The 23,306-nt window shown below is 37.4% G+C and overlaps 5 protein-coding genes across 7 annotated transcripts; 1 reads left to right on the top strand and 4 right to left on the bottom strand.

Annotated features, from left to right (window-relative positions):
* Window positions 1-5,791: 5,791 nt before the first annotated feature.
* Window positions 5,792-6,989, bottom strand: LOC145908695 (esterase OVCA2-like). Its single transcript, XM_082996019.1, has 2 exons — window positions 6,947-6,989; window positions 5,792-6,606 (listed from the first exon to the last, which is right to left on the bottom strand). Exon 2 carries the CDS (start codon window positions 6,564-6,566, stop codon window positions 5,916-5,918), a length of 651 nt encoding a protein of 216 aa, XP_082852145.1. The 5' UTR covers window positions 6,567-6,606; window positions 6,947-6,989; the 3' UTR covers window positions 5,792-5,915.
* A 3,107-nt stretch (window positions 6,990-10,096) lies between these two features.
* Window positions 10,097-10,583, top strand: LOC145909567 (uncharacterized). The gene is made up of 2 exons (XM_082996947.1): window positions 10,097-10,244; window positions 10,336-10,583. The coding sequence occupies exons 1-2, from the start codon at window positions 10,097-10,099 to the stop codon at window positions 10,581-10,583; spliced, it is 396 nt and encodes a 131-aa protein (XP_082853073.1).
* A 2,036-nt stretch (window positions 10,584-12,619) lies between these two features.
* LOC145908241 (kelch-like protein 35) lies at window positions 12,620-16,171 on the bottom strand. Its single transcript, XM_082995474.1, has 4 exons — window positions 15,862-16,171; window positions 14,962-15,123; window positions 14,597-14,744; window positions 12,620-13,967 (listed from the first exon to the last, which is right to left on the bottom strand). The coding sequence occupies exons 1-4, from the start codon at window positions 15,902-15,904 to the stop codon at window positions 13,853-13,855; spliced, it is 468 nt and encodes a 155-aa protein (XP_082851600.1). The 5' UTR covers window positions 15,905-16,171; the 3' UTR covers window positions 12,620-13,852.
* On the bottom strand, window positions 15,866-20,631 carry LOC145908240 (receptor-interacting serine/threonine-protein kinase 1-like). Of its 3 annotated transcripts, none has more exons than XR_014402972.1 (7): window positions 19,797-20,631; window positions 19,568-19,737; window positions 18,621-19,462; window positions 18,437-18,517; window positions 17,965-18,053; window positions 17,393-17,572; window positions 15,866-16,005 (listed from the first exon to the last, which is right to left on the bottom strand). XR_014402972.1 is itself a non-coding variant. In XM_082995473.1 (6 exons), exons 3-6 carry the CDS (start codon window positions 19,363-19,365, stop codon window positions 17,447-17,449), a joined length of 1,041 nt encoding a protein of 346 aa, XP_082851599.1. In that variant the 5' UTR covers window positions 19,366-19,462; window positions 19,568-19,737; window positions 19,797-20,631; the 3' UTR covers window positions 16,321-17,446. The 3 variants fall into 3 exon arrangements, 1 of the variants encoding a protein (XP_082851599.1); XR_014402973.1 differs by having other exon boundaries at window positions 19,639-19,737; XM_082995473.1 differs by lacking the exon at window positions 15,866-16,005 and having other exon boundaries at window positions 16,321-17,572.
* A 607-nt stretch (window positions 20,632-21,238) lies between these two features.
* LOC145909566 (uncharacterized) lies at window positions 21,239-22,115 on the bottom strand. Its single transcript, XM_082996946.1, has 2 exons — window positions 21,880-22,115; window positions 21,239-21,830 (listed from the first exon to the last, which is right to left on the bottom strand). The coding sequence occupies exons 1-2, from the start codon at window positions 22,113-22,115 to the stop codon at window positions 21,239-21,241; spliced, it is 828 nt and encodes a 275-aa protein (XP_082853072.1).
* Window positions 22,116-23,306: the final 1,191 nt, after the last annotated feature.

The raw sequence follows: 23,306 nt of genomic DNA, 5'->3' as shown, positions 1-23,306 counted from the left end.
GGATCCAATTTTCCAAACATATCCGGGAGACAATATTCCGGATTGTCTGATAATGTGTTTCAATGTGTTTCTGGTGGTAAATCGCTATTAGCCTTAATTAAACAAAAACTTGACATCGTTAAAATCATCCTCTACCATAAAGTTATCCGCGTTTAAAATTTTGTCGAACGACTTTTGTCAATCCGTCAACCTGGATCCTCTTGGTCCAAAATACCTCTGCACACGGGTATATCTAACCCTGTTCACAGATTTCCCCAAAAAACACTAAGCGATAAACGAGATAATTGACTGTGACGTCAGAGGCGCAGCAATAATGGTTGTCAATCAGTTGAGTGATTACGGTGCAACAAAGTACAATGCAGTTAAACAAGTAATTGACTGCAAGGTAGTTGTTCATTAAATAACATGTAACTGAATCGTGGTGTAGTGTATGAATACACGGTTGAATCAGAAAACTTACCCAAATCCGAATTACGACATGTGTTAAAAACTTTTATCCGTAGAAAAATCGGGTAAAATAATCCATAATATTTGAAAAGCTAAACGCTTTACCCATGGAAAAATATTGCAAATAATTCGTGCCTTAAATTTCGTCGGAAATAGGCGCATTTCCGGATAAACCAACTCCAAAATAACAGTGCATTTATATTTACATGCAATTTATGATATATATGTCTAAAACAAAATTAAATCTTGTATTTAAGTTTAACAATTGAGAAAACAATCAGCTAAGTCACACACAGAAAAAATAATTGCAACGTGTAATGCAAATCATATCCTATATGCTCAGTTATGACGTAACAATTCAAATGTGTAATGCTTGAAATGTCATTAAACGATTTGTTTTGCAACAAGTCACGCATTTCCGTCTGTACAACCTTTATACAGAAACACTTTGAAGCACAACCTGTCTATCGATCTTCATTTTGACATGGTATTTGTCACAGAACCTCGACATTTACATGAAACTCAAAAGCAGGTTTACTCAAACTTTTTTGATAAAAAATTCCCCACACACTTTTATTTAAAATGGTATAGGCTTCCACTGCAATTGTCGCTTTTCTTCATGACTGAATTAATCAACGATCAACATTCAGAACTAAAAGCAACCCCGAATCAAAGCAATTCGTTTACTTAACTAAGCCCGCCTGTTGTTCCTTTTGGAACTTGAACTAACTTAAAAGCTTGGTGTGCCGTAAACTAATTAAGAGGATCCAAGTGTGCCGTGAGCCTAAAAGGTTTGAGAATCTCTGACGTAAGGTAGGCCTACTCCAAACTCCAACCAGCAGAACTATAAAGATGTCATACACTCTTTGAAACGCATATATCTCGATTTCGGTAGAAATGATTAAAAGTCAAGAATATAACCTAACATCTGTGCATAAATTATCTTCTATCGCAACGCTTTACACAAGCAAATTACATTCCAGCAGTGTTGGAATGTAATGGCGGCTTCAACAATGCTGTAATTGTTGCCATGTGAATATATGGGATTAGTTAAGGTTTACGCTCGAAACGTACTGGTCTTACCGTATTTTACCATGGATTTCTATAACTGATCGACTAGACGTCATTTTTTGTGCCATGAAATGTATTAAAAAGCGGGATTCCTGCAACTGTTAGTATAAATGGCAACAATGAAAAAGTATCGAATAATTGGGACGAGAACGGAAGTCATCCACTACGATTTCTACAATATTGTAACTTCGATTGACAAAACGCCATTATTGTTTCGTGTATTGCGTCACAGTTACACGCCCAATACTTTTTGAGTAATCAGTGCTTTTATGCTAGAAAAACGTGCTGTATTGCCGTTTGGAATTTTCAAGGTACAAAGAAGACTTCACTGTATTCGGGTGATTTATACCGATACCCTGCCTTCAACACAGCATTACGCTGACAACAAACGTTTTTGGACCATTTGGACTTTGGGAAGTCGGATTCGTATAAACCAGTCTAGAAGTTGTCAAACCAAAACAGTCGGCCAGTTATAAGTTTGGTGGACTCAAACAAATGTAAAATGTTACGACAGTAGGTGGCCAATAAATTTCTTTATACAAAAAAATCTCTTGGGAATGACAATAGAAAATCTCTCGCAGGACAAAAGTTAGCATCAAGTGGTAGAAACACTGCAGCATGTCAGCGATTCACAATACATAACAAACCTAATTTTAATAATTAACACATAAAATTGCTTCGGAAACCATTCGCCAATTTTGGTACAATAGCTTTGACTGTGTCGATGAGGATTTATACGCCTTTTTTCCTTGCTCTCTCTTCAGTCAGGCGTTTTCGGGGCTACTTTTGGGTGATGATTTTCTGGGACATTTCCCTATTGTTGGACGTCATACGCTAGAGTCTATTCAATGCTTAAACATTTGCTGGCATGCCAGTATAAAAAACGTTGCGGTCAGTACCACACGCGGACACTGTCAACTAATGCATCTGTAATAGACAAACTTTTGTTTGAATTTCCAATAGCTACACCTCGTTTTCGCAAACCTCAGCAGAGAATGGTGTGGAGCACCTGTTCATGACCGGACTCGACGTTTGCTGTCCGAAAAACTCGCGTTGGTGAAATGAGAATTCCAATGCATGCTTAATATAATATCCGTACGACGTTCTTGGAGCCCATGGTCCAATCTTTTGTACATGGTGACCAAGTTTTGAGACCCTGTAGCAACTATCGACGTTGGTAATTACAGTTTTTGACTTAGTTGAGTTTTTGCGAATGCCATTCCTCGTTTAAAAACGCTGCATATACTTTTCAGAGGCTAATGAACTCTGTATGTCAATCTCTACACTTCGCTTTCGTGTAAATCTCGATGACATATCAATTGCCTGTAGGTTACCTGATGAGCATCAAAACGCCAGTTTCTGGCCTCGAGGTGCAAGATTTTCGATTAATGATTTAGATTTACTATTACCACCACACAAACCACGCTCGATTGCGTCAAAACATGGCATAGAAAGGTGTTCGATGCGGTCCTTTGCTTTTTGCACCCTTCCATATGTGTAAGTTCAAAAACCTAAAAGAGGGCGGTTGAAACGATGCAGCACAATATCAAAAGCGGTAAAATCGACATGCCGTTTGAAACAACAATTAAGCCTCTAATTTATATCAGCAGATGTATTTGCTAGTCTAAGAATCATCAGAATCAGTTTCTACGAATATAAAAAATAAAACCAACAATACACACAAAAAAGCTACACCTCATCGTTCCCCAACACTCACCCAAAACGACTTTAAACTACAGCTTGCTGGTTGCGGGCCTTGTAAGTAGTAGCGCAGATAAGAAAGCAACGCACGCTCACACGCGACTGTAAATTCCTGAAGCAGATACCACCACCGAAATTGGAAATAGGAGTAATAAACAAAACGTAAAACAAATGAAAATCATTAAAATTTTCGGTAAAATCATTGTTTGAATGTTTGGATGTTTGCGTAATGTGCAGCCATTTATTGGCTTCACAAATATCTGAGGAATTTGCCGTTGGTTGTTGAACAATTGTAACTGAAAAGCATTTGTCCAGATTAGCGCTGCTGACACAAATTAGAGGCTTGTCGCTGCAAAAGACATACCAATTACAGTAATTTGCTGTCGCAGAATAAAAGACTATGCCTAACCGAGGGCCAGGTTCTCAAAAAGTTAATGAGCAAGCGATTAATTCGATGTAGCACACACACATTTCCACAAACCATGTTGGTTAATGATATGTCTGACTATACCAACAGATGTATTTTGCTGCTCTAGTGGTCATAAACTAATTGCTGCTCATGTAATTATATGAAAACATTTGTAAATAAACTTTGGATCACTCATACAGTACAAGGAAAATGTCTTTTCACGCACTTTGTGACAACATTATCAGCACTCCGAAAGCATATTTACAGTCTAAATAGCCTTTAGTATTCGCTATATTTATATGGGAACATATTTTTAATGTGGTTGAAAAGTTCGACAGCAGCAATTAATCATTACACGGAAATTATGCAATCAGTTTTTTTGCTTGCCATTCATGGACTACAAATCGCTTGCCATTCATGGATTACAAAAAGGGCTGGCGAAAAAAAAACTGTAACCCACATAGCGAAGATATTGAAACTTAATGCAAAGACCTGCTAACATCGAGAGTGCTCTGTCCAAATACCAGAAGATTGCTCCTATGGCAACATTCAGCGATACAATTTGAGACCGACAAGTCATGGACGCAATATTTGCATAACTATTAAAAATAGCAAAAATCATCTACTTCATGGTAACGGAAGGTGGAACCTTATTGCACAACTTTATTTTGTTTACTTAACTCAACTGTACTCATACATTTTTAACGCATGCCTTGTATTGTCATCAAAATTATCCCATTCCCAATCAGGTTAAAAGGGTTACTTTTAGTACATGGGCCTAAATTTGTATTTTTTTTTACCAAAAACAGCTTGCTGTCCTGCCTCTCTGCAGAGAACTGTATGTTATATTTCAATCAGGCACATCCCTGGTAGAATTTGTCTTCGTAAACTCTGCCCAAATTTTAGTGGTCTTAGGAGTCACAGAGCAATTAGTAATACGCGTTTTTCATATAGCCTACAACAGTATATAACGTACACGGACATATGAAGTAGTGCTAATATAGCCTATTATGATTTTTATAAGTTGGCTGATTGGTTCTGAACAGTGGTTACAAATGTTGATAAAAGAGCAGTTGCTAAATAATTGTTTCAGCTGATGAGTCTACTCATTGCATTTTCTCCATTATCTTGCCGCTAGAATGTTTTGAATGCAATAGTTTTAGGTGTTTGAAGTAAAAGTAAGTTAATCCGGATTCGACTTGTTCAAAAACGTTACAAGCCCGAACCTGTGTAGTTGGTAGGACATTGGTAAAAATTGCCTCAAATGAACATAGCTGAGTCATTTTGTCACTTTGACCGATGCATGCGTATTTCTAACTTCAATTTGCTTTGGGCGATAAGTGACGATTAATGCAGGTAACGGTAATGGTGGTTAGGTTTGTCAGATTGATTATGAAGTTACGATGTTGTGGAAGACAATGTAATTAGTCAAGTCACTAGCTATAAAGTTGTTTCTATGGATAAACAGGTAACTAAAGGGTTGTTTCATGTCATCCTGTGCGAATGGTTAAAGCAGAACAAATCAACATAATTACGCCATGTTAAAAGAGCTACTTTATCTAAAATTGCAAGAATATCCATTACGGTATATAAATTTTCTTAAAAAAGATTGCCATGGTGTCAGAAGTGAGATTCGAACCCACGCCTCCCATGGGAAAAAAACTCTACATCCGCGTTCGCCTTCACGTCTGCTCTGGCGTCCAGGTACAAGCGATTTGACCGGACGGATTTGCAACTGGATCCAGTTGTTCGATAAAACAAAGAAAGAGAAGTGAAATTACCCAACCCTAAGCCTCCAAGAGAATACATCCCACCTTCTACCACCGCTAATATGTCTCCAGCTTTGGGAATAACTGGAGAGAGAGGAAATCATGCTGCTACCTCGTAGGGCGGCCGAGTAACCCCTGTTCAAATTTTTGTTAACTGGCGTTTTTTTGTATACTGCTTACAAGCCTGTAAAGTAGGTACCACGGCCTTAATGTTTTGACATTATTTTTAAACTGAAACTTTTGAAAGTTTATGTAAAATACACAACATATGTGATTATTTTTAATTTGTGTTAAATATAAGTTATATAAACCATTACATACTACTAATACAGAAGTTTCAATTACTAATTTCAGTGAAGAACATTTATTTTAAACCATAATTTAAATATAAACATTGTTTTTTACTGACCTCAGACACTGAGGTAGTCCAATGGACTAACTACAAAGTTTAATAAATAAGAAATTTTTAGGCAACTTTAAACTTCAAAGTTATGAAGAAATATCACAAAATAAAAAGATTACTGTTTTGATTCACAAAATGGATCCAAAAATTGCAAGTAAGTTTGTTTTAGTGAAGAGGTTGAGGGAACAAAATGGCCACCAGAATGTCTTAAGACCACAGGGTCATGAAACACTTTAAGCAAGTCATCACTCATTTCCTTTGGAATTACTTGGTCTGTGTCACCAATAACATGTAAGGATGGTGTTTTTATGTTCTCTGTGTAAAACTTTGCATGCTGTGATTGTCTACTTTTATATCCAGCAACAAGAATAGCAAATTTAAAATTTTGAAAACGACTATCACCATTTTCTTTCAGGGCGCAAATAATTGCCAATAAAGCAGCTCCTTGGCTAAATGCTAGAATTCCATCAAATGGCCCCTTGCTCTTAATAGTTTCAGCAATAACATCTATTGAATCTTCAAGACCCTCTCCATAATCTGTATGATCTTGAGCAACATATGACTTCTGCTTTGTGGAAAACCACCAGCCTGTTTGACCCATGCCATCTTGTTCCAGTTGTACAGGAATTTGGTTGGGTGCAGTAACAAATTCAAAGTCAACAGTCTTTTTTAGCAACTTTCGAAAAGCTCCAGTCCTTTTTCGAAAAATGTCGGCATTTTGCTTGTAACCATGTATAGCAAGAACTTTCAGCTTTTTGTCACTCATGTTTAATTTTTGATACCTAATGTAAGCCTATGTCAAAAATCTGCAACAACATACAGTTGTTACCAGTATGTAGGCTAATGTATAACATATCAATGTATGAAGTGTATGTTACTCTCACAGCACTTTGTTATTTTGTTTTGTAACATTCTTTGATTGATTGCGTGGCAGAAACTATGCTTTGATTCCTTAAAGATAACAAAATATTTGCTCACTGAAAAATATATTTTTGTATACAACAAACTGTGGCAGTAATCTTGATATATTCCGGAACAAAACTCACGGTTTTTAAATATTTAAAACAAACAGTAAACCCAATGTAACTGCTAAGAAATGCAATAAATGTGCTTTACTGTTTGTTTTGTTGATAAATTCCAACTTACCATTGCAACGCGACTGACCATGAATAACATTCCACAATGCGGGAATTCCCCTCCATGTCAAAAGTGACACCACGCAATATTAAACCAGAGAGATGTTAGAAAATACCTATACACCATTTCTGTTTTACACAGACTTATATGTGGATCAAGTTTGGCGAAAACTTTGTTACCCGGTATAGCAGTATATTCCAGGGATGTTAGTTTACAAAAAATTGCCAGTTAACAAAAGTTTGAACGCGGGTAACTCAGTCATCTTACGGGGTAGCGACTTAACTTTCTAGTGATGTTCTCAGTTCCAAATTATCAATCAAATCCGGCCGCATAATTTGGATCCGGCAGTTTGTTAACACCGATTCAAGCGTTTATTTTACCGCTAGGCAAAAATGCTTGATATCCAAACAGAGTACTATGTTAAGGTTAACTTATCATGAGTGGAACAAATCAACGTGGGTATTTATCATAGCGCCCTCTATGTTATATGTTATAGAGGGCGCTATGGCATTTATTAATATGGAATAACACGTCACGAAAAACCTAATAACAAGCAACCGAAAAAAATCGGTAGTCGGCGAGTATGACAGCTGGGTCCCAAAAACGAGTAATTTGCGAAATGTTTGTCCGTTTTTAGAACTATCCGGTAAAATTAAGCGGAATATCCGGCCGGGTTCGCGTATTGATAATTGGTCAATATCCGGCCGGGTCCGGGTACCTGGATCCGGCGCAAGACATAACTATTTCCAACGATATCAAATCAAAGGTAGACACTTTAACCACCTCACGGACGGGCGAAACGAGATTTTTCCGGTTGATTGTGATATGGTTAAACTAGCGTTTGGAACATGTTTGTTGGAAAAATGATTCTTTTTGAACTAAAATAATTATCAAGGCATTGTATAGAGGTATCTTAAAAACATGTAAAACACATTCCATCAACGAAACGTTTGTTTCGTTTACCAGGTGCTTCGGCAATGCTACACACGTCCTAATGTATCGAAATTCTCGGTCTTTAAGCACATCTACCAAAAAACAATATGCTCTTAGTGTGTAACAACGGTTTTGAATAAATGAACTAAATAATGGAGAATTTGTTTGTGTGGAAAATCTTTCTCATCCTTTCCACGCTCTGTCTTTTACCATATATTCTGCTTTCTTTTTTGCCATTATCTCTTTTTGTCTTTCTTCAATATAGTCTTCCTCGTTTGTCCCGGATAAAAAAAATCAGTCGTTGTCCTTTAAGTCGACATTATACAACCTTACACGACTTCAAGGCTTTATTAGATTGTCCAATTAAGCTAAAGATGCCAGTACAATACAGAGTCAGTGGATATGCTTGTCATATTGAGCACAAAGCTGGAAAAGACTCACTGTCCTTTGTTACACATTCCCGGAGGAGCACTCCTTTCCCTATAATTTAAAACCTAAAAAACTTGTTTGGGCGACGTTTCGGTCGTTATTCAACAGACCTTCATCAGGACCAGGTCTGTTCAATAGCGACCGAAACGTCGTCCAAACAATTTTTTTGCCAGAGGAGCTTTAAATTATTGAGTAATATGACTAGCAACATCAGCAACAAACACTCCTTACTGTTTCAGACAAGTTAGTCATCGTTTTATGCAAACAATACATACATTCTAAAACTTCCCCCAACACAAACACATAAATATCGTTTTTTGTAAGCTTGCCTATAGTTGTTTGTAAGCTTGTCTGTTACAATTATTCAACATCTCGTTGAAGGGTAGACAAATTCTAAAGGTTTTGAAAAGTTTACAAGCTGTCACAACATATTTACGTTGTATGTTTAAATATACACGTCATCGCTATAATGTGTTCGAGTCAACACCATCAAGCCTCATCTGGCATAGAAAGTATCGCCACCCGAAACAGGGGGCATGCAAAGGTCAGCAATTGGCAAAAAAGTATGCTTATGAAACTCGAGAAGTTTCGAAAGCTCGTTTGGTTGACGACACTTTATTAAATGTAAACATAGGAAGATACTTAAGTCACTTGTTCATCTTCTTGGGTCTTGCCGACAGACATTGTTAATAAAAAGTTTATTTGTATTTGAAACCAACTTAACAATGTTCTAACAGGATTTTTGTGAATGTTTAAGCACTTATACACATAAATTTACCGTATCTTCCAAAACTAAATAAACGTGCGTCAACCACACGAGTAAATATTTGAACTAAAACAAAAATTCACAATTAGCATTTCATGTTGAAACTTTCAGAGTTTCAAGAGCATATTGTTTTGCAAGTTGATGACCTTTTTGTTTGACACGGATGTGATACAATCTTTGCTTTCTCGTATTTGTTCTTCTATACCTGATGAGGTTTAATTGTGTTGACTGAGGCACAGGTTCCGACAGTTCAAACAATTATATTTAACCTTGCGAAAAACAAAGGCCTTCTATCATGTGCTTACATAAAAACAAGTACGCACAGTTAGAACGAATAATTCAATCGCATCAAACGATTAAACGGTTTGCGACAAAGAAAAGTCACAGAATATAAAATTTCAAATTATTGGCAGGTGATGCATTGGCAGACATACTGTTTGACCTTTCGTCTGTTGCGTGCAAGTGTAAACAATGTAGATGCGTATCATATCAGTTTAGCAAAACACAACAACAAATAACTACATACGATTACATGATAGTATGTCAAACCATCTTTATTGTTGGAGCTGCACTTTTATCCGTCAGAAATTGTTATTACTGCAACATACATATAACGCCTTTCAAGATTCAACGCCAAAATGGAAAAAGACGGTATAGAAAGAAAACCAGTATTCAAATACGAAAATGGACTACGCAATACATAAACTACAGTCAAATACGTCAAGGAAGCAGAAGGCTTACAAAGCATTGTTGGTGGAAACAGTTGTTCTGACTGAGGCACCCATAGTTAAGGGCCAGAATCCGTGTACATATGCTCGTTTATGCTGAGGTACGATTGACTTAATATTGTTGACTTAATACGTTGTTGCTCCACTCTAGAGTGGCACTAGTTATTAAAGTTGTCTTACGTTAAAACGCCGTGGTCTCGGAATACTCACGATTTTAGCTTTTTTATTCTTTATCGACTTAAATTTAGTTAGATTTGTGTTTGTGCTTTAGATATAGGTGCCAAGCGATAAGAAATTGAAAGTATGGGTAACCAAGTTCAGAAGACTCATGTTGCAAATGCATCCAATGTACCAATTCAAGCAAAAGTAACAACCAACTGGCACCTCGTCCAGTTTGAACATATGAAACTATCTGGTGGTGGTGGTGTTTCAGGAGCCTCAGCGAACGTCGGTAAGATTGTTCATGTGCTTTTAAAAATATGTTTATTTACAGATAATTGTAATCGAAAATTAGTCTCGAAACCTATCCTGTTGCTTTCTAGATTTTGAAAAAAGTGTACTATATGCCAATAAGCACCGAGAACCTGGATTCACCACAATAGAACCCCACAATTACGTGCCTTTTGACGAGGCTGGTCAAGATGGCAAGGTTTACCTTACCATATTAGGATGTTGTGATAATCTCCAAGTGGCAAACGATTCAAGCATGATTGTGGCAAAGGATGGAGCATTGCACCGTGCCCAACACGGTCATCTCTGGGTAGATGAACAAGGACACCATTATGGATAAAGGTGCTTGTTGTATGAGTTTCTATTTGTTTCCACTACATGTTGCTTCTTACAACCATACATTTGTACGTTTTATGTATAGTTAGTGATATTTTAGCTATATCAGTATCCTTAGTCGTTTGTCCAGCGCAAAGTTGTATTTTTACAGTCCCAACATTATTTTCAGATAAGAACCAGATCAAAAAACAAGGAATGGAAGTTGATACATCCATGTATCTTTTCTTTCATCATTATAAACTAGTTATGTTGAATAATTTACGTGTAAATAAAATCCGCACAAGATACTGTGTTTGTGCAAGTCCGAAATAATACATGTTCCATATTGGTTGGCACAAACAAACTCAGTTTGAACCTTTATTAGTACGTGGAAACACAATAACATACTATATTTTCTTAGCGACCATAAGCACCATGTTGAAAACTGAATATTCACTAAAATAACGACGAATCGAATTATAAACGCGTTCTTATACATATTCCATTTTACGCGCGTTATCCTTCTTTTACCCTCAGATGTATGAACTCAAACTGAACCATTAACATACAAAACGTTTGTGTTTCAAATTAAGGCGCAGTGCGATAGTAAATAGAAAGTATAGGTAACCTAAATCCGAAGACTTACTGTAGATTCCCAAACCAAAATTTAGTAATTCTTTTTGTTGTTGTTGTGTTTTCTATGTTGGCGCAACACTCGTAACAAATTTGTGCTGTGCGCGTGCAGACCGCGTGGTTATGTTTGCTTGTTCTTGTGTTGCCAGTTTTTGTCATCTGTTTTTCTGGCATTTGATTAATGTAACTGATGGATGTAATTTCACAACGGGCAGCCTATATCTGCTGTAGCAACACGCATGTTTCCCAACCTAATTCTTCACACATTTGGAACACAAACGGACCGAAGGCTGCAGACGGAATTATAGGCTTTCCTGCATAAGTCTTCTGGCATCCGGCTCGACGACAAACCTTTTTTTCATTGTAATTTGTTAAATACCCGTTCGCACTTTTCTCTGTCTTAATTTTGCTGTCAATTCGTTGTCACTATCTGCCATTTTCACTCTGCCACGCAACTAGTCTCGGTCACTTAACTAACAACTGGCACGCGGTAGAAGTTACTTACTCAGTCACTATAACGAGCTTGGAACAATTTAAAGTTACGCCACCTGATTTTGCAAACGTGTGTTTCAATTAATAAATAATCCTGCTCTCGGAGTCGAATTTAGTATTAACAGCAAGCAGACGCAAGCAGACTTAGCTTCAGATATAGCAGCCGACTGAAATTATTTGGTACGCTGCACTGCGTATAGATCGGTCGCAAGACTGTTTATAACGATAGAAATAATTCTTCAGTGCCTCCACAGCTGACTTTTCAACGTTGAGTTGTGGAAAAGCAAGCTCAGAAATGCTCTGGGTATTCATGCTTCGAGTAGTTGCAGTAGTAACTGTTCTTATAGTTCATTTGCGGTTAAGTGGAAACAGAAGACAGTGTGTTTGCTGACGATTTGGCAGAACAACAGGGATACATGATATGGTGTTTATGATAAGCAAGCAAATGAAGCAAATATTTTCTAACGCAACTTTTTCTTGCCTCCTACATGGTAAATATTTGTCCTATGACGAGGCCTGTCCCGACGGCAAAGTTTTTGTTTCCATATTAGGTCCACGTGGAAATTACACAGTGCGCAAAGATTCAAGCATCATTTAAGCCCGTTTTCATGGACGGATCAAATTTGATCCTTGAGTGCAAGTATTTGTGAGTTGATTACTTGAAATAGAAAAGCCATAGCTGATATGCAATTGACTATGTTAACTAGTAGACGTGTCGAAACACTAACTGCGTTCATCATCAGTAATATTTTCACTGCGCGTGTAAAGGTTTTGCCTTCCGTATTGCGGTAGATTAACTCTTAATTGTGCTTCGATGGCGCTAACGCGTGAGTTTCAATAATTGTCTCCGTCGGTTTTACCAGCAAACAGTTGAATAAACAGTTTATTATCAGGCTGTGGGAATAAATCCCAAGCCAGCGAAGCTGGTAGAGTCTCAGTAATAATAGAAGTGTCTTGTCACCGAATAGAAGATCATAGATAGAACGATGGTTCGGAATAGAGTAGAGTCGAGCCGAATGCAAAGAGCCTATAACAGGCGCACATGACTATTTATACTTATATCCGAAGCTTATTGGTTGATTTATTCAAGTGCCGTTATTCATCGCGTGGGTTAATATGATACAAAAACAAGAGTGTATTAGCATAGGAGAATATTTTTTATGGTAAACAGGATGTTGAATGAATCACTTTACTTGAAAACAATCAGTGAATACATCATTTGGGTCACATTATAGGGTTATGTTTACACTTAGGTCGTAAATTAAGAAATATACAATGCATCATGTAACGGGGCTTGCAATGTTGCAAACAAGGCATTACGTCAATATGTACGTGGTTTGCAATGGGTGGGTGTTACACGCGAAATATTTGCATCGCGCGAAATATATTTGATTATGTGTCGCAAAATGTTTTATTGATAAGAATGTTACTTAGAAAAAAAAAACAGATTGATAAGTCTGATAAAAGAATATAGGCCTATATCACTTAACGCATCTGCAAGGTGCAAAATACAAGCGTTCTTGAAAAAAAAAAGGATTCCAAATTTTATTTAGCACTAAATTTCTTTATAAAAAAAAAACTTCTATGGAGTGGAAAGTGGTTTGGCACTTGATTGAAAGTGACGTCACAGCAAAAGCAAAAAGCGTAAAAAGACCTGTGTTTGAAGTCATTCTGATGGAATAGCCCACGTGGGATCTCCATCGATTCTTATAACTTTGACGCTTTTTGGCACCCAATCCTTGACAGATATAGAGATTTAAAAAAAATTCTATACAGCGGTATGTGGTTTGGCACTTGATTCAATATGACGTCACCGGCAAAGCAAAAAGGCCCTTGTTTGAACTCATTCTGATAATAACCTGCGGGACTTCTGTAGAGGTATCAATGCGAAATAATTGCAAAATAATGTTAACTGGTATGACATAAACTCGATTATGACACGCGTATATCAATACGATATGTTCAGACCGATTTCTATTTCGCCATTACGACTATGCGCCCGATCATTGTTTTTGAATGTTGTTTAGTAATTAACATCCAAAGATGGCCATACTAGCAATTGATTGAACAATAAGGTGTGGAAAGTGACAAGATAGTGTAATTATTTCTTCATTGCAATTGTACACCCCTGATGTATGCCGAATTTTTGGAGCACAAAACAAACATATCTTAAATAGCAACAACAGTCGCATCATGAAATGGTTTGTTAAGATCAAAAGCATGTGTCCAGACATCTGAGGTTGGATCGTAAACTTCAACTGATGTCAGTGGATTGCCTAAACTCCTAAATAAAACTAAAATTAAATAAATTAAAGTTTTTTTTCTTAATATCAATAGCCAGGTCATTTGGTTGTGCGCAAATCCCACACTTACATATAAGTAGTGATGTTCCCAGTTCCAAATTATCCGACCCGGCCGGATCCGGATAGTTATTAATCAAATCCGGCCGGATAATTTGGATCCGGCAGTTTGTTAACACCGATTCGTGTATCACGGCAAAAATGTTTGATTGCCAAACAGAATGCTATGTTAAGGTTAGCCTGTCATGAGTGGAACAAATAAACGTGGGTATTTATTAATATGGTATAACACGACACGAAAAACCTTAATAACAAATAACAGAAAAATCTTACGTCGGCGAGTATAACAGACTGGGTCCCAAAAACGAGTAATTTGCGAAATGTTTGTCCGCTTTTAGGACAAAAATGCTTTCCCAACTATCCGGTTAAATTAAGTGTATTATCCGGCCAGGTCCGGGTATTGAAAATTGGTCAATATCCGGCCGGGTCCGGGTACCCGGATCCTGCGCAACACATCACTACATATAAGTAACTAAACACCTTAAATTATGAGTAACTAACCCCACAGTGACGTCACAATTCCTAGTATAAAAATTTTAAACGTAAACCTCACCTCGATCCACCCACAACATAGATCCTCCCATCAATAACACAAGCAGAGTGATAGCAGCGAGGTTTTAGGAGAGGAGAAACATATTTCCATTTGTTGGCTCTAGGTTCGTATTCTTCAACTATTTGCAGGGAATCACGATCAAAACCTCCTGTCAGATTTAAAGTAAAACTTCGTCCCGGGATTTGTTGGCTTTTATTTTATATTTAAGCCAAATATTTGTTCATGTAACTTCAATTACATCCTGTGTGAATTGAGTAATATTAATTAGTTTTACACTGAAGTTAATTTTACACTGACTGAACATATTTTAATGTTTTTTTGTTAAAACTAAACCAGTAGGCCTAGCCTAATTTGATTTAACTAACCAATTGCATAGATCTTTCCTTCCATTTCTTCACATGCTAAATGATATCTTGCTTCACTGAGAGAAGCGATTCTTGTAGAGAATCCAACACGAACATCGTGGAATTCACATGAGTGTAAGAATTGCCTGCCATCAACACTTCCGCCCACAGAAAACAAAACATCTGAGAAATTTTAAATTACTTGTTTTAATATTTATTGTGACATCATATTACATTTATGTTGTAATGTTACGTAACAATCATTGAGGTACGCACGGTGTTTAACGTACAAACAAGGGTCAGTTTTAATATGTAAATAAAAATATTCACGAACTCAGTAATCACGCAAATAGTTATTTTAAACATGGGTTTGATTTTATAACAAAAATTTGTTTTTGCCCATTTCACACTGAACGAAATTAATAGTGCACCGAAACAGCATTTTTTTTATGCCGAATAAAGAATAAACCGAAACTAGTTTTGGTATCCATCTCTTCAAACGCAATAAATTTAAACAAAACATGTGCTGGATTGGAACTGATCTTATCATACAGCCTTTTATTGGCAGTACCAAATGCATTGTTGTACCAAATGCATAAAGTTGATTTTAATCATTTCGGGGACAATAAACAAATAAAACGAACATATTCGTACAGTTTGAACAATGATTCTAACCTACACTAAACTTTGCGTATCAGTGTTGCATGCAGTAAAAAGATTCGATTTCGGCCGAATTTTGCAAAAATATTCGGCCGAAACCGAATAATTATAAAAACCTTAGTTTCTTATCACTAAGTAAACAGTTTTGCAACTCGATGGAATATTTGTGGAAAATAAGTGAGTGAAAGTTGTGGGGAGTCTGTTGCCATGAAAACACAAGCCTTCTCCATAAGTTTTAAGAGATTTCAAACATATTCTTACTGCCGATCGAACACATTCCATGTCCATATCTTGGTTGAAACATGTTAACGCCATTTGTCCATATGTCTTCTTTGATGGAATAAATCAAGTAGGATGATAATGGTTTGTAATTTCCACCATGACCACCAGAAAGGTAAAGTTTCTCTACAACATGGAATTGTCAGCAAAAGAGATTGGGTAACAATAAAACTTGGTTCTTCTGAAACTTTGGGATCTTAACAATCATGATAAAAATTATTTCTGTAACATAACTAAGTGGCTCCCACATGGCAAAATATAGAGGAATTCCGGTAATTAATTTTAGTAATATATACCCAAATTGCTTAGTACATAAGGCCGCATCTCTCAATTAAATCCTAAAAATTGAGTTTTAGAAGTCATTTGTTATTGTGCACCTGGTTACAGTTTCTCCTGTTTGCCAAAAACAATTGCCGGGTCTGATGACTCATGAAGGGGGTCTACTATTGCTGAACAGAAAAAAAATTGATTGCAGCTGCATTAAGACAGCAAATTGGGGGGTTTTGCAAAGGCTAACTGCTAAATTGTCAGTCCTAGGGGGTGTACAAACAGCCCCGGTGGGGCCCCAAGACAATTACAAGACATCTAATTCTTCATGAATTGTGTAGAGGAGGGTTGGTGGCTTCACTTAATCGCAAATGGAGGTAACTTTCTCTGATTCATTTTTTCACAAAACAAACCTACACTTTTTTCTGCTTTTTTGACCAAAATAATGGCCAACAGAGGGTCAAAATGCCCCCGGGGGAGCAGTTTAAGTAGTTATTTTGATTATAAATTTGGCTACAATTCCTTGCCAAGGGTCCGCACTAACAGAAAACCACAAATTGAACATACTTTCTCTGATTCATTTTTTCACAAAATCAACCTCAATATTTGGGTAGTTTTTCAGCTACATGTACAACAGCACCCTCTACCAATTTACTGCCTGACTAATAGCCCTGAAAAACAAACTAAAACTGCCCCAAACACGCTGAAAATCGCCCTGGCAACAGCCTGTTCATCTGCGCTCATTCAACCAAAACACTGGCGCCCATGCATGACCCATTGCATTGTTACACACAATTTTACTCTGTTACGCAGGAGTTCGAGAAGGGCAATTCCCAACCGGGAAAGTCTTTTCCATAGAAATACAGAGATGCGGCCTTCAATTTCTGTAACATAACTAAGTGGCTCCCACATGGCAAAATATAGAGGAATTCCGGCAATTAATTTTAGTAATATATACCCAAATTGCTTAGTACATAACTTAACCATTGATTTTCTTCATATAAATCTGTTCAAACACGCTTTGATTGCCCACGTGGACAAATTGCCATTTACAATTTATAAATGGTGACCTTGTTATGAACGAACCCAAGCATAACATTTCTACCTAAACATAAGTACACAGACTTTATTCTGTTGAATAAATATGTGGGATCTCAAAATGTAATCTGGTGTCATAAAACATTAACATATTGGTTCCAAAGGTATTTGATTTTTTCAATTGTTTTGTTCAAATATAAAAACTGACTTCCAATAACAGCAGATGCAGCATCCTTTCGACCTTCACACAAATCAGCAAATTTCATCCAGCAATCACTTCTCCGAAATTCATCATCTCACAACTTTTTGTTGCACTTTCTCCACCCATTACATAAACTGTGTTTCCAACTTTGGCTGAAGTGGAGTTAGCTCTTTCTGAGTTCAGTTTCTACAATTAAAATACTTCGTAAACATTTGTAAACATTTCATTCCTCAAGTGTTAAAAAAACTTCAATATTTTTTGGGGGGTTTAAATATAGTTTAACAGTGGTTTACAGCCTGGTAGCTTTCTTATGTCTGCAAGCAGCCATGTATTTGCAAAGATTTTTCCTTAAAATTTAAAACTGTCAAATAGCACAATTGAGCTCACTCCTAATTGTGATGCAACAATTTTTCTCTTAACATTTTTGTGATTTTACATAGATTTACTTGTATTATGTTGCTGTTGCTGCCAGGAATATTGTATTTGAATTAATCACAAATAATAAACAAATTGAAATGCATGGGGTTTACAGGTTTAAGGTACCGTGAAGCTGTTTTAAACATTAAAATGCAACCAACTGGTAAATGTTCATGTTGTTTTGTGGTAACATTCCATTTCACACAATCTCTTGATTTATAGCCACCGATGAGAAGAAATCCTGACAAACCTGCAACAAGTTTAATATTAGGAATTTGAATGTTGGCAAAAATACACCACTTTAGTTAAGCGCACTGCCTACTCCATGGAAGCTTTAAATAAAATTACAAACAACCAAGAACTGTATAGAAGAACTGACTGTTCTCAAACTGTGCATTGCACTCTTTGGAACAATGACAGGAAAGGCCAAAATATTGGTGTAAAAGATTTTTAGTTAAAGGGGCTTGTGTTTCAAACTTTATACTTTGCCATATACTGATCAATTTTGTTATGATCTTTAACACAATGAAAATCAGTTGCCAACTCCAACAATCACATGAAGAAGGTAATTAAGTCCCTATTGCGGAAACTCAGGGGTTAGATACCCCTAACAGAACAAGCAAAAATACTTGCCTTGTGTTTGTGGAGGTTGTTGTGTTTGATGTCTTGGTTGAATGTTTCCCCCAAATAGTGGCTCAATTACTGGACCAACATCTACAAAAAATTATTTTCACAGAAAATATTGCACAATTATGAAACAAAAAATTGCACCATTCCACAAAAAGTGTCTTAAAAAAATCAATCATGCAAAATTTACCATGAAACTTCCATGTCTGTGTGGAAAACTGGCTGAGTGGAACAGTTGGATTGTGGGTTGCTGTTGGATCCACAATATGCATGTTTCTTGCAGCATTTAATACTTGCTGCAGAATTACTGAGGAATCTTGTTTGGAAAGAAGTTGCTGGAATTCATCCCGAATGTCAACCATGTCTGGACGTTGATTGGGATCTTGATCCCAACATCTGATCATCGCTCTTTCCATCACATCAACTATTTCTCTGTTGCTTACATTGCTTTGCTCTCTTAGGCTTTGTATTGCGTCACAATTAGGTCGTAGACCTTGCCTAATTTTGTTCCAGAATCCTTGTTCCGATTGGTATGGTTGTTCACGACTTAGCATCTCAAAATAGATGATACCACAGCTGTAGGCATCCTGTTCTTTTTTGGGTTTTGCATCATGAAGAAGCCGCTCTGGTGCTGCATAGTAAAGTGTCAAGCCCTGTGATTTGGTTTGACCGGGGAGTTGAGTTGATGATCCTGATGTCAGACGGACCAACCGGGCACATCCAAAATCACCAATCATGCAATGCAAGTCAGGTGTGATAAAAATATTTTCTGGCTTTAAATCCAAATGAACCAATCGCTTATTAATTCCACAGTTGTGAATGTAGGCAACTCCTGATGCTATTTCAGTTGCCATGCGAAAAATCAAACCAAGTCCCAGTTCAATATCTTCATCCAGGATTAGAATTCTCAAACTGCCACCTCCATAGAATTGCATTACAATCCCGATTGCTCCTGGCCACTAGGTGTATCCAAAAACAGTTGATATGTTGTCATGGCGAGAACGCAGTAAATTCTCATATTCACGTCTGAATCTATGGGAAATATAAATAATATGTTGATCTAACTATCTTGACTATGTGTTAGATCATAATTGACTACAAAAATTCCAAAAAAGTTATTTAAAAGCATCATCCTACGTTTTTTCAAACATATGTTGTTCATGTTCTCCACCAGTGACTTTCAAACACTTGACAGCAAGAAATCCAACCTTTTTATGTTTTCCAATAAAAACTTGGCCAAAGCTACCTTCACCGACCACACACAGCTTGACGTCACAAAAGATGTTTTCGGCTTTAAATTCTCTCAGCTAAAAAATACAACAGTTCATTATAAAACATTCAATACATAGAGCTGTGTCATACTTACAATATCTAGTCCTTGTGGGTCAACAACAGATGAGGCAAGCGTCATCTTTTTTATTTCTTAACCGCAACACAAACTTAAATTGCATTTATTCTTCATTGTGCAAGTTGAATGCTACAGTCTTAGTGGAGCAAAACTAAATAGGAAAGTTGTGACTGATCCAAATAAGACCTGTGAGTGTTTGCAGACTGCCATGAATACGAGTTGGTATCAAACTGGTAGAGACTTGTTTGATGGTTAATCATTAATTGGAACTGTAGCCTCAGACTGGAAAAACCTTCAATAATATTGAACAAAAATATAACATATTTTGGTATTGTTAAATGTAAATAGAATAATAATGGCCAAAAGAAAAAAATACAGTAATATTAAAATTGGGAAATCACAAACCAAAAAAATCTTTTAAATAAAAAAATGGTCCTAATATTTCTAATGTTCACATTTTACAACAAATACAAAAAATAAGGGAAATATTTTTACAGCAATCGAAAACACAGCCATTTCAAATGACAAAGCATGTTTTTAATAAGTAAGCACACAATGCTAAGCAAACCAGAAAAAAAAGAACATCCCGTCCTTCTTTCTGACGCCTTCGCTAGTTATCTCACTTGCGTTACGTCTTTCAACTTGCGCTACTTCTTTTAAGTCTTCTTTGTCGCGTAATCGCAGCAATTATCTCTTTGTTTCTGCCTCGTCTTTGATATCGCCGTATATATTTGCGATTCTTTCCATAAATAAACAGATCATAATGTGATCTCTCCTAGATCATATAGTTTTCGGTCTCAGATCATGGTTTTCAATCTAACAGATTGCAATGTGATCACATAGATCACGGTGTTCGGTCCCAGATCTCTGTTTTGGTCTCAGACCGAACTTTCCTCCAAGACCATGCGGTGTCGGGACCTGCTGCCAACATAGTGTCGGAAACTTGATGTCGGGTCTTCGCCCATGCGACTCTTCAACCGGCCGAATATGGTTCATAACCACGCCCCCCCCCCAAAAAAAAAACAATTTTTCGATCAGAACTTTTATTCTAGCCACAGCAGGAAAAATAATTTTACCACCATTGCAAAGCTCATTGAAAAACCTTTCCAACGATACCAAACTTGTCTTCTCATTCGTGGGGGAAATATGTTTACCGCCGGCCGAATATTAATTACGACCGTCATAAAAAAATCAGTTTTTTACTTGTAACTTTGGCTACAGTTCGACGGGAAAGACAATTCTACCAGCATTACAAAGCTTGCATAAATACCTTTCCAAATATAGGAATTTGTCTTCTCATTCGTGGGGAAAGCCGAATATTGTTCATAACCACGCCCCCAAAAAACAGTTTTTCGATCATAACTTCGCCATTGGTCGCTTGAACGACCCGGCGTGTGTTTTCACCAAAGCACTACGCACGAACCCGAACTTATCCGGGTACGTTTCGACAATCCTTCCGGTTATTTTCCTCGTGGGGCCGAAGTGTCCACCAACGGGACAAGATCATCAACCTCGAGGTTCTTTTCGGGAAATTGCCATTTCTGACGTGTCTGTAGCGTCAGTAGGTACTCGTTTGTCCATCGGATCCAAAACTGGTCTGCCAAATATTGGACCTGGCGCCAGTGTCGTCGAACGTAGTTGTCTTCTTTCACAAATATTCCTGATGATGACGTTTCTTGTCGCCCAATCAACAGTAGAAGGTGATTCGGCGTAAGCGGCTCTCTGGCGGCCGGATCAAGACTAACAGGGGTCAGAGGCCTCGAGTTCAAGATGAACTCGACCTCGACAAGCATCGTGCTCAAAGTCTCGTCGGAAGGCACCTGTTGTCCTAACAAGACGTTCAAAATTTTGCGCACTGAACGAATCATGCGTTCCCAGACGCCACTCCTATGGTTGGCGGCGGGTGGGTCAAATGACCAGTCAACGCCCCACTGACGCAGATGATCCTCGACGTGTTTTAGGTTCCATTTTTCTAGAGATATGCCTTCTGAAGGCATCAATGAACCTTCTAAAGGCATCAATAAACGAGTCGGTAGATAGCGAGTGCGCAACCTCCAAATGTACGGCACGAACAGTCATACGTGTGAAGATGCAACCATACCTTTGGACTTCGCTTCTTCCCTGTTTGACAACAGGTCCGAAGTAATCCACTCCAACACATGAAAACGGATGCTCGACCGGAATCGTGCGCTCAACAGGTAAGTCAGCCATCATCTGCTTCGACACCGATGCATTTCTTTTTCGACAAAGTACACAATTTCCAAGGATTCTTCTCACTGTAACTTCACCTCGCACAATCCAGTATTTCTGACGAATATCTGACCAAGTGTGCGACATGACAAACATTCACGTGAGACTCGCGTATGATTAACCCTTTAGAGCCCACGGGTATACTGAGCAACAGAAAAAAATTAATGTATTGCGTTTTGTTGCGTTGGTGGGCCCAATAACATATTTCATGAAAAAAATTTGAGATTTTTGACCGCCACCCCCCATTTTCTGGTGGAGTCAACTGTGACCCATTGGGCTCTGGAGGATTCACGCTGAAAAAAATTAACTTTTTAATATTGTTGAAACTAGTGTAGCTATGCATTTCTTTAGTAGTACAAGTAACAACCTGAATGAAATCGAGGTAATATTTTGCTGTATTTGGTCAAAAAACTAATTTTTAGACCCCCACTACGTGTGATTTTCGTGTTTCGCAGGTTTATATGCGCAGAAAACTTTGTTTTTTCAGTATTTGAAGCTAAAAAAAACGCCGTATGTAGGTCCGTGTTGATGCTACGCAAGTTAAAACAGCAATATTTGACACCTTTTATTGATCAATGATTATTTATACCAATAAAATTTGAAATAACCCACGCAAATAGCTATATTACCGTGCATAAAATAAAAACCTGACCTTGAGATAATCATTGATCAATAAAAGGTGTCAAATTGAGATAATAGATGATGCACGTATTATTTCTAGTATCATATGATGCTGTTATGTAATAATATTCATTGAAAAGCTCAAAAACATGATTCATAAAATTTCATCGTACTTGTCACCAATGCCCTATGTCCCATACACGACCCCATGAAATTATAAGGTGTGCCGTGTCTTAAAAATACGTGCTACGAATATCTAACTTTTTTATAGATACTATACCAGGCCTTAGCTAAAGGATTGCTAATTTTATTTGCAAATTGTTTACCAAATGAATGGTATTGCTATAGCGACATCTACCGGCTTTAAAATTTTATGTAGATCAGGGCAAAAGGGGGATTCTGGGCTTTAAAGGTGAAAAAAAATTGAAAAGGCAGAAACCTTTCTTGTATGGGTCTTTAAAGTCATGGGGTCACCGGTGACCCCTGGGGCTCTAAAGGGTTAAAGTAGTAATATGATGCGCGTTTGGTAAGACAATTGGGTGCTTCAAGTCGAATGGTATTGGCGCCCTTTGTAGACGACCACCCACTCGCAAAACGCCATCAATCAAGACTGGATTAAGACTGTACAGTGCCTTCGACGGAAGTTTTTTCAAAATC

Source organism: Ascidia mentula, chromosome 7 (assembly GCF_947561715.1).
Source record: "Ascidia mentula chromosome 7, kaAscMent1.1, whole genome shotgun sequence".
Taxonomy (NCBI): Eukaryota; Metazoa; Chordata; class Ascidiacea; order Phlebobranchia; family Ascidiidae; genus Ascidia; species Ascidia mentula.
The sequence above is the reverse complement of the archived record's forward strand: the minus strand, read 5'-3'. Positions and strand labels throughout refer to the sequence as shown.

Coding starts and splice junctions, on each gene's coding strand:
- LOC145908695 (XM_082996019.1), bottom strand. CDS start 6,566: ATGAGTGACAAAAAGCTGAAAGTTCTTGCTATACATGGTTACAAGCAA.
- LOC145909567 (XM_082996947.1), top strand. CDS start 10,097: ATGGGTAACCAAGTTCAGAAGACTCATGTTGCAAATGCATCCAATGTA. Junction 10,245..10,335: donor AGGAGCCTCAGCGAACGTCG/GTAAGATTGTTC, acceptor GTTGCTTTCTAG/ATTTTGAAAAAAGTGTACTA.
- LOC145908241 (XM_082995474.1), bottom strand. CDS start 15,904: ATGTTTCAACCAAGATATGGACATGGAATGTGTTCGATCGGCA. Junction 14,745..14,961: donor AGGAAAGATCTATGCAATTG/GTTAGTTAAATC, acceptor TAAATCTGACAG/GAGGTTTTGATCGTGATTCC. Junction 13,968..14,596: donor TATGTTGTGGGTGGATCGAG/GTGAGGTTTACG, acceptor AGTTTTATTTAG/GAGTTTAGGCAATCCACTGA.
- LOC145908240 (XM_082995473.1), bottom strand. CDS start 19,365: ATGCAATTCTATGGAGGTGGCAGTTTGAGAATTCTAATCCTGGATGAA. Junction 18,518..18,620: donor ACAGACATGGAAGTTTCATG/GTAAATTTTGCA, acceptor AATTTTTTGTAG/ATGTTGGTCCAGTAATTGAG. Junction 18,054..18,436: donor ACAACCTCCACAAACACAAG/GCAAGTATTTTT, acceptor AACTTGTTGCAG/GTTTGTCAGGATTTCTTCTC.
- LOC145909566 (XM_082996946.1), bottom strand. CDS start 22,115: ATGTCGCACACTTGGTCAGATATTCGTCAGAAATACTGGATTGTGCGA. Junction 21,831..21,879: donor GGAAGAAGCGAAGTCCAAAG/GTATGGTTGCAT, acceptor GTACATTTGGAG/GTTGCGCACTCGCTATCTAC.